General features: G+C 33.6%; 1 protein-coding gene across 3 annotated transcripts in view; it reads left to right on the top strand.

The window, feature by feature from the left end:
• Positions 1-2,708, top strand: part of LOC118733535 (ubiquitin-conjugating enzyme E2 H) — a 39,959-nt gene extending 37,251 nt beyond the window's left edge. For all 3 annotated transcript variants that reach the window (XM_036462958.1, XM_036462956.1, XM_036462957.1), the window contains exon 2: positions 1,445-2,708. In XM_036462958.1, the coding sequence (XP_036318851.1) occupies positions 1,817-2,368 (552 nt within the window). In that variant the 5' untranslated portion in view covers positions 1,445-1,816 and the 3' untranslated portion in view covers positions 2,369-2,708. The remainder of the gene's footprint in view (positions 1-1,444) is intronic.
• Positions 2,709-11,139: the final 8,431 nt, after the last annotated feature.

The raw sequence follows: 11,139 nt of genomic DNA, 5'->3' as shown, positions 1-11,139 counted from the left end.
CAACTAACTTGTAGCTAACTTCTTTTGGACATAAAATATCTATAAAAAAGATTTTTTTAAATTTTTTACATTTTCATTTATTTACTTTATTTCACATTACATATTTACATATTTTTTTACACGCCTTTTGTATGTGGTATCATATATGAATTCCAGCGGACATAACATCAAAATGGTATTATAAAATTTCGAGATTTATTTTATTTGTCCTGAATTCTAGAAAGCATCTGCAAAGTGCAGAAAAAAAGTGTATTCAAAGAAATTTTTGTATGAGGATATTTAAATGGATGCTTGTTTAAAGAAAACCAACTCCCGATAGCGCCTGCATGACTCCTGCACGAATTTGCAACTCACTTAAAGTTAATTTTGCCATAGCTAATTAAAAATTAGGTACTTATCAAGAAACCTAACTACAAGTTGGTTATTTTTTATCATTTGATAATTTTTTTCTGCAGGGTAATTACAACTCAAATACATATTTACATGCATACATAGTACTTCTGCAACTACGTAGAAATTTTTGCTTTCAAGTGAATGCTGCAGAGTTGGCCTCGTTTTTGGGTTGTTGTTGTTGCCCTCATTTGTTGTTGACCCGATTTCCAAGTGGATGACATCAGTTTGCGCGTGTATGTGTTGGTATGTTTGATGTTTGATACCACCATTTGCCACAAATGTGTAATGTTTACATTTACATTGAAAAAAAATAAAAAAATAAAAATGCAAATTTAAATACGCACATGCAAACTCGGACGGATATGTACATATTTGATAGTCCGTCTTTTTGAATTTTCAAATCTTTTAGGATTTTACCTAGAGCAGGAAGTTCTATCCGGATTTTTTTTATATCCGTATATTTGAATATCTATGTAATTAAAAAATCCGAATATCTACCCACCAAATGTGGATATTCTACCACAAGAAATTTTGGCAGAATTGGAAATGTAAAATTTTCTCAACATATTGGAACAGTTTTTGCACCATAGAACTTTGCTACTGATTGGCACAGGCCTTATCCTCCTTACATATGATCACAAAGTAGCTAAAACGGACCTTTTACAAACAAAAAATTCGATTATACCTCACTTTGGCAATTAGAGCTAGAAATCCAGAAATGGTGAACTTATAAGGAATTTTACTGACCCAAATTGACAATTCTCTCAGTCTTAGTATGAAATGCTAGTATTAGAGGTTATTACTTTATATTTATTCATTAATTTAGTTTATGATTTTAGTTTCTTCATTTCTTTATAGTTCACTGCCCATTTGAATTCACCACTTTTTCCCTCCCCTCAAAGCACTGTTCTTTTTATCCCAAACTATTCCGTTTTTCTTTGCTTCCTTTCGTTTATCACTATATTATTTTAATATTTTCGAAATTTCTCTTGACAAAAGTTCAACATTTTTGCTTCAATAAATCAACAATTCTCCTTCTTTTTCCTTGCAGTTTCAGCCTTGAAGATATTTAAAGAATTCATTAAGACGGCGAAGCATATTTGAGGGGGCACGTCCTGAGAAATTGGTTGCAAGCGCTGTTGTTTTGTCGGGACACCAACACAACGCACCGATTTCTCATTGCATAGTGCATACGCAGCCTGCTACATACATACATACATACATAAGTAGATACTTTCAAGCAAACGGGCGTGCAGCCAGGCAGCGTGCTTGTTGTTTGCTGGCTCCAACTCTCTCTCTCTCTCTCTCAGCAGCATACCGACGAAACGAACACTTGGCAGCCATAAGCTCCCATACGAATTGCATACGTCGCATCCTTGACATTCGCTGTAGAGTAGAGCAAGAAGCTAAATAAGGACGTAAAATGTCATCCCCCAGCGCTGGCAAACGTCGCATGGACAATGACGTCATCAAACTCATCGAATCCAAGCACGAAGTCACCATATTGGGTGGCCTCAATGAATTCCATGTAAAATTCTTCGGACCGCATGGGACACCGTACGAGGGTGGCGTATGGAAGGTGCGTGTCTACCTGCCCGACAATTATCCATTCAAATCGCCAAGCATAGGGTTCGTGAATAAAATCTACCATCCGAACATCGACGAATCGTCTGGCACTGTGTGCTTGGACGTGATCAATCAGGCATGGACAGCGCTGTATGATCTCTCAAATATTTTCGAATCATTTCTACCACAATTGCTGACATATCCGAATCCAGTGGATCCGCTGAATCGTGACGCAGCGGCGTTGTACTTGCACGAACCGGAGGAATATCATCGCAAAGTGGCTGACTATGTGCAACGCTATGCCACCGAGGAGGCGTTGCGTGCGGCGCAACAAGAACGCGAGAGCAGCGACAGCGAGTCTAGCATGTCGGACTATAGTGAAGACGAGGCCCGAGATATGGAGTTATAATATCGGTTTATGGTTAAGCTAATTATATGAATTTGAATTACATTTAAATACACAAATACATATAGTATATATATACGCTCACACACACGCATACTACCTACTACGTAAACTTAAACCAACAACTTACATAGTACATACGAGTACATACATACATACATGCATACTACAATCCTACCTAATAAATAAAAACAAGCAAAAAAAGAATGCAAAGAAAAAAAAATATTTAAAAAAAATGGGATTATGAAAATGAGAATAAGATATTAAAAGAGTGTAAAACGAGAGAGCAGAAAAAATCTAAGCGTAGCTTGCGTACATACATATGTATGTATATGTATAAAAATATGTACATATATGTTAAGCAGGATTACGACGACGCGACGCGACGCGACAAGCACAGGCCACAACTTCACATATCTGCGCAGCAATAGCAACAACGACTGGCCATTGCAACACTCGGATGTCGTTGTGACATACGAATCTACACTACACACAAACCAGCCAACAAACAACGCCAGTCAGAGCCAGAAGAAGGCCAATGCCAATGTCGGGCTGGGCGGTTGGGTGCTGGCCAGCAGCAGCAGCAATAAGAAATAGCAAAAAAAAACAGCGATAATAACAAAAACTAGCTGCAAAATGTTAGAATCGCAGCTAACGCGGCTGTCCGAAATTGATTGGGCGTTGTAGTGGGTGAACGAAGCGGCAGCATAGTGAAGCAGCGCATGAGCCTTTCCATGAACAACAATAACAACACCGGCAATAATATTTAAACCAATATTACCAACAACAATAAATGTTGCAAGCACAACCGTAGCATTCAAAGCATATTTGGCAGCATTAAATACACCACAGTCGCCAAAGTAGCAACAACAACAATCAGTAATCAGCCAACCAAAGAGCGCTGAATGGCCAATGGAAATTGCATGGCAGCACGGAGGGAGGAAGTCAGCAACTGTTGCCACCAATATAGGCGCAGCAACAACAGCAATAGTAACAAATAGTAACAACAACCAATATACATATATAAACATACCATCACATGAAACGCACACAGCGAAAAATATGATTAATGTAAAATTTGAATTCAATTCAATTGTTGTAAATTTAAGCGCATTTGGAATATTGGCAAATTTTATAATTTTAAGCAATGAACCCTTCTAACTTTTAAGTCGCCATTCAAAACATTCATATTAATTATTTTTATTATCTTTTTTTGCTGTATATTAGTAAATTTTTGCATACATACATATGTATTTGATTTTTGGTAAATGCTTTGCAAACGCGTGTGGCAGCATCAAGCAAATGAAGATGAAAAATAACAGAAAAAACATGTTAACCAAGCAAATGCATACATTTATTTTAAGTCTCTTTGAAATAGATAAACAAAAAAACAACTTAATAAGAAAATTAAACAAAATGGAAAACAAAAAACAAATCAGTTTTTATTTTTTTATTCCTTTTGCAATGTAGTAATGTCGCATGTTATGTCCTCTGTAGCTGCAGTTGAAACAGTAACTGTATTGTGAAAAGAAAAGTAAGCATTCAAACAGTATTGAGCAATGCCTTGTAATACTTTTCTTCGTAATAGGCGGCATGAACGGTGCGTATGACTCTCGAGTCAGATATAGGGTTGCCAGACGTACCCCATTTTGACTTTTTATCCCCATTGCTATGGAAGGTTGCGTAGGTCCCCCATTTTCGCCCGAAATCGTTCCCTTTTCGCTTAAAGCGTGTTTGCATTGTTCAAATTTCACAGGCGATTAGTTGAATCAAAAGTTTAAAGAAAAGTACATACAATTTTTGTTTGAAAATATTCTTGTGCCATATTTAAGGCTGAACATGTATACATACATATGTATATGTAAATTTTTTATGTACATGCAGATTAAAAAGTCCAAAATGCTGATGGAAATTTGAATTAGTTTTACGGTATTGGATAAAGAGTGAAACATATTTTTACAAAAATAACAAAACAACATTGTAAATATTTAAAATAAAATCACCATGCACTCAGTTTTGATCGCCAGTGTAACTTTGTTTTGTTAAGCGCATAAACCAATTTTTTGTTGAATACACTTAGTTTTATTTCTCCCCCGAAAAATACCTCTTTATTTCTCGGTTGTACCCCCAAGTCCCCCAATTTCTTCTTATCTGTACCACTTTCGACATTTTAGGTCTGGCAACCCTAGTCGGTTTTTTATTATGTTTAATCTATTCGTTTAAAAGTATATTTGGCCAGTGTGTAGTAGTGTCTCTAAATCTATAATTGCGTTGTTTATAAGTTCATTGCGCTGTAGAAAATAACCAATCAATTTTACAGTTATTTTATGATTTTTATGGGTCGATTACGGGATGCCAGTGGCTGAATTGGTATTAAGTATATGTAGATGGCAACTGGCAACTGAAAGCTGGCAACTGAATAGCTATATTGGCAACTCAATTTTAATGGTTACCGCACGAATTTTGATTGAGGTAATTTATTTCTTTTTTCAACTGTTTCTTCTGGTTATTTACACTCAAGTCTTAGTTGCTGATACTTCAAAATTCTATTTTCTACACAAAATTTTCGTCGCCGAAATTCTCTCAATAAAAATCTGTGGTGAGGCGCCTAAGAATTTACAACAAGAAAAAGTTATTCTGTGATTTCATATTGCACGTGGATTTTTGACGATCAAAATTAGCTACAGCGATTTTCAGTATCCCACTTCAGATAAGTAAATAGTGAAGAAGTGAATAGTTTTTTTTGTTTGGTTTTGTCAAGAAAGCCTCTTATTTTTAAAAATTCATTTATTGCTCGACACAATTAGTCTAAGTTGTTTTTTCAATTATTTTATGCCTTTCTTATAAACGATTTTTTCAAGTTCCTAAACGATATTTGTTTCAGTGATAAGCTCTTCATTCGACGCAAGTGTCTTGCCGTTGATCCTTATCTTCAAGTTTGAAAACTCAAAATAGTTGAGTCAAGGGAAAATGCTCAGCGCGTTAGCATTTCGTAACCCAAGCTATCTTTTGGATTGTGAACGAAATTCACTCCTTTACACTTCCGTCGAAATTGATTAGGTTTTCTGCTTTCAATAGCACTCAAACACAAACTAATAGAGCCGCAGCTTGCACAAAATGTGACAGTAGTCTATTAACAGGTCTTTTTGACGGGCACAGCGTTGCATTTTAAATTACTATATGTGACCTGGTCTACGGAAAGGGGGCTTAGGTGTCAAAAAATCAATTTTCACTTTTTGGTTGATTCGGATGGAAGATGAGATGCTTTTTCACGTGGTGAAAAGCAGAAAATCCTAACTTGCTTAGAAGTGTACTAAAAATGTAGAGAAAGAAGAGTAAAAATACGACAAAATATATTTATTTTTAAATGTTCCACACTAGCAACTTACACGATGAACTATAATAATATTCCGACCAACAACAACACTTACTGGACCAACGACAACACTTACTGGACCAACAACAACACTTACTGGACGTCCGGCGCGGAGAACAATTAACGAGATAATGAGAAACTGACGAAACGAGTTGCTTACTTTTAACAGCTTTTTCACAGAAAACTAGTTTTCGCACGTAAGCTCCCTTTTCGTAGACCAGGTCACATATGGGAATTTTAAAAAAGTCACTGACTTGTAAAACTGCACTCTACCTTACAAAGCAAGCGAAACTCTTATTGAGAGAAAAAAATGTTCTATAAAAGAATAAATCATTATAACGTTAAAAAAAGCTTAGTAGTCCACCACTGTACACAAGGTAAAACGCCTGTTTATTAGTGTCATGCGGATGAAAAGGAATATCTTCTTCTTGATTGCCGCTGCAAAGAAAGAATATCAGCCATTAATAAAATAATAATATAAAACAAAAACGCAAAAAAAATAAAATTTTTTAAAGCCTAAAAAAAAAAATTTTTAAATTAAACATTCAAATCCGAAAATCCGAAATTGAAAGTATAGGAAAATTTGGGTATGCTGGAATAATATTTGAAAGTTTCGAGACTAGCTTATTATCACGTTTACATAAACTTGCTTTCTTTTTTTTTAAGCCTAGTATCGCTGAAATTTACTCCCTAAAATACCATGGAATTTATCGCGCCTAAAAGATGTGTATATTTAAATTTTTTCAAAATATTTTAATAGCTATCTGCCAACATACAATACAATAATAAAAGTATTTACAATGATATCCCTTTTTTAAATGCGTTAGCGAACAAAGCTATTTAGTAAAACCAACTTAAACACTTATTTTTTTAATTCTCAAGTACATTGACTAACTCAGTAATATAAATTTGAGTAAACCCATTCCAAAACTCAAACCATTGATTTATAAGTAGGAATTTCGTAATGAATGTATTTAAAAAAAAGTCAAAATTATGGTCATTTAAAATATATGCATTGACAAGAGCTGTTCACTTTCACCACTTTCGCCTAATCAGTCACGCCCACCAAACAACGAGCCAAAGCAAAATGTATAACTAGAAATAAATACAAACAAGAAAATACAAAAATTAAAGTATGTATCTCAAAACATCTGCTACAAAAAAAAAAAACAAAGCGCTTGTATTTAACACCAAATGAAGGTAATTTTTTCCAATTTTTTCAAATGACACTTCATTGTTTTAACATTTTTTACGTAATCATGCTAAAGCTAGGCAATATTAATGACGTCTCTCAGTTACATTAGAAAACAAAAAGATGTACAAAAAAAACAAAACTGAAAATAAGGCAATGAGGATATACGTATGTACAGTGGCGGGCAAACAAATAGGAACACAACATTTTAACAAGTTTTGGCTATTTTTCTTTTGTTTATTTAATGTTTGGAATTTCTTTATGAAAGTATGGCTCACTAAAAAATCGTGTATGTGCGAATTTTACACTTACACTTTACACCGTCAGCAAAAAAATCCCATAATCAAAAATGGGCTACAACCTGCATATCTGGAATTTCTTCTAAAAAACTCTTATTAAAAAGTTTGAAATTTTGATGAAACTTTGTCAAGTTTTCCTAATTTTTGTACACAATTTGAAGTCAAGAATACAAAGTTTGAAGATTTGATGAAAATTTGCTGAAATTCGTCGAATTTTTATATAAAACTTATACAAAGTTCAAAAAATTTGACTTACATGCTTTTTGTTAGAGATAGTGAGCTATACTTCTATAAAAAAAATTTAGTATTAAAGAAACAAAAAAAAATAGCCGCGTTCCTATTTGTTTGCCCGGCATTGTACTATAAACAAGTAAATGAATGACTCATGCGATTTAATGTTAGAGTTTTATTATTAACAATACTATTATTAAACACTTATACAAATAATATAGAAATATAATTTACTTTAATTAATATAAGTGTAATCAGATACATACATATGTATGTATGTATTCTATAAAGCATAGAAACTAAAGCAACGTTGTATGCAAAATACCGAAAAAATTATTTGAAGAACAATAAAGCATTTTTATTTTTACTCATATTTTTTTCTGCAACAGCAATCAAAACGCAATAAAAAAAAAATTATTGTATTTACTTAGTAGAGAAAAACTCTGTAAGCAAGTTATGTATTTGCAGTTGGTAGCGCCGCGAATTTGTTAGAGCGGAACATTTGCATTGCGTCAGCATTACAAAAAAAAAAAAGAACAAATAGTGAAAGAACAAGCCAATAGTTAAAAAAAATAGTAATTGAATTAAATTTGAATTTTATTGATGTTTCACTGTGTATTGCATGTAGATACATAACTTCATATGTATATGTATATGAATTACAAATGCAGCCAGCCACAAACGATAACGAGACAACAAACAACAACAAACCACTACAAAACAATAGCAAATACAAATATACTAACAACACAATGGACACAACAAAATGAAACAAATCAATGCAGAACAACACAAAGTAAGACGGAAGTAAATTTACATAAAAAGAATTATGTATGTATGTATTTGAAAAACCACAAAAAAAATACAAAAAAAATCATTTCAAAAAAACCTTAATAAAACTGTAATAAAGAAGCAACAAATATTATATACATATATATATATATATATATATTTAGATGTTAACTAACAGTTTTAGCTATTATTACTAATAACAATATCTAATAAAAACAACACACAAATCAATAACGGCAATTAAGGAATCATCAAAGAAAGAATGCATTAAAAAGCCTAGATTCAGAAGAAAAAAAAAAGGACGTAAATGTAAAACGATAATAAGTAATAAATATGTAATATTAGTGGAATTCACGCTTCTGTGTATTCGTTGTATAATATGTGTAATTGTAACTGAAAGAGCGTGTGATTTGTTGTTGCTAGCGGTAAAATAAATACACATGCAACAACAACCACACGCTCGTTCAGTTAAACTTAGGCAAGATACAACGAATACACAAAAGCGCGAATTCCACTAATAACAAATCCAACTGTGAACATAAAATTACATGAACAAAAGTGGGAATAAAGATTACAAATAAACATTTAAAAATATACATATAACTCAATAAAAATTGCAAAATAAAAAAAAAATGGCTTTTTATCTTTGGAAGAGTGTTAAGAATTATTTTGATATTTGTGGCCTAGTAATAATTGTATTGATCGAGGAAGAAGTATGTAATTATGGCAAGTTATTGTTGTTTTCCACAACATCTTTTCATAAGAAATAGCTTCAAGCTCAATACAATCGTTAAGTACAGAGATGGGCAAAGTGGCTCCCAGGAGCCTTTTGCACTTAGGAGCCGGCTTGGCACATTTAGGTGGTAGATGAGGGGTAACATCAAGGGCCAGCATGAAGGGAAGACGAGCGTATTCAAATTTCTTGTACTCCGACTCTCTTTACAGATATATATGAAGCTTTTAGGGCCGGTTGTGCAATGTCGGGTTATCACTACCACTACACTATCGACGATTTCGACATCATGCATGCAATATGTGATCGATAAAGCAGTCGTTGTACTTAACCGGAGCTTCTAACTCCGATTTGTGCTAATCAGACATTGAACAACCGGCCCTTAATGTATTTTGTGCACCCCTTTTACCCTGAGAACTGATTTAGCTCTTGCTCAGCACTTTCTGGCTCTTTGACGGCTTTAGGGCCGTTTACTCAATATATGGTTAACACTAATCTCCGTTTAAACATCATTATCGACGTGTTCGGCTCCATGCATATAACATGGACTCGATAACGTCGATAACGATGTTTTACCGGAGATTAGTGTTAACCAGACTTAAGTGCCAAAAATCTGCCCATCCCTGGTTAAGTAGTATATTAAGAATGTTTTTTTTTCTATGCTATCCTATTGAAAAGTTTAAGCCCACTTATAATTTTTTATTTTTTTTTATTGCAAAATTCTCAGAAATATCTTAAATTGCTCCGAATTCGAGAATTTTATAAGGAATTTAATCAGCTACCTTTCAGAACATTTTCATCCGAAAATTTCCGGAAAAAGAGTCATATGCCTAATGTACATACTTTAATTCGTCTTTATCCGATCCCTTGAGTATGTATAAGGAAAACGTTCATTTAGGACTATGGACTTCATAGAGGCCTGAAAAATCTTCTAGCTGGGAATTTCTATTTTTCAGCTACACCCAAGTTTTTAAGTTACTGACCAAAAAATATGAAACATTTTTTTTATTTTATGTCAGCATAAGCGATTGGTTTTTTTTTTTATTCAAATACAAAATTTTTGAATTCTTTTATTGTTCATTGAGACGGAACAATTTTTTTTAAATATATTAAAAAAGTGAAATTAAACAAGATTTTTAACAGCGTATAAATGTGTTTCAGTTGTTCACTTTTTTCATTTCAAACTAAAACATCATCACATATGGTAACTGGTAATGAATGATTCATTTCATTCGCTCAACTTCCCGGCAATCAATACATTGTTGAGCATAGCGCTGCTATGAAGTTACTTAGTACTTTTGTTTAGTTTGCAACTAATGAGAGCTATTCGTTTTGTCAATAATGTTTGCGGCTTGTTGCCCTGCATTACTTCACATTCTATTGTCCTGTTGGCAGCTACTGCAAACAAGCATCGACTTTGCTTTCCGTCCTACCTTAACTCCTTTAATGGTATTTTGTTAGATGGAAAATTTGTCCTACTTGCTTAACTTCAAATTTGTTGCAGTGTTGGCGTAGCTGACTAGCAGTTAGTTGAATACCATGGAAACTATTGAACTTTGTTTATTTTCTGCAAAAGTAGGTTTTCGATTTTGGCGTCCTGGAGTGTAAAGGAATTTTACTAAAATAGTAGAGTAAAAAAATTAAAATAAACTTTTAGGAAAATGGGTAAGTTGTACTAATATATAACTTTTGGTGTTTGTGGGTGTGTTTATTAAAAACATTAATATTAATTCTTTACATATATCATTTACAATCGTGTTTTGCCTTTGGCAGTTTTTTTGTGACGCAATGAAGTGCACACATGTACATATGTATGTATGTATCTGCTAAACAGTGTGTAACAAAAAATATGTTTGTCTCGCGTTTGAAGTGTTCAGCTTTATGCAATGGTGCTCACCAATAATAATTTCAATAATTTATATATCCCTTGGCGGGATAGTGTTACGGTACGGTTACGGTATTTTTGATTCATTAGTAAGTTCAGAGAGCTATCTCGGTTGGCCCTGCTGTAGGCTGCCCGTTTCGTGTCACATATTGCGGGGATCTAGTGCCCGAAACCTCTTTAGACCTCTAAGTTATGAAAAACGTAGCATCCCATGTGCAATTTTTCAAGTATCTGCAGAAAAGCAAAAATTATACGTCGCCTTTGAA

This window comes from Rhagoletis pomonella, unplaced genomic scaffold (assembly GCF_013731165.1).
Source record: "Rhagoletis pomonella isolate Grant_MI unplaced genomic scaffold, Rhpom_1.0 Rhpom_scaffold_00002, whole genome shotgun sequence".
NCBI lineage: Eukaryota > Metazoa > Arthropoda > Insecta > Diptera > Tephritidae > Rhagoletis > Rhagoletis pomonella.
This window is presented reverse-complemented; position numbering and strand designations above follow the sequence as displayed.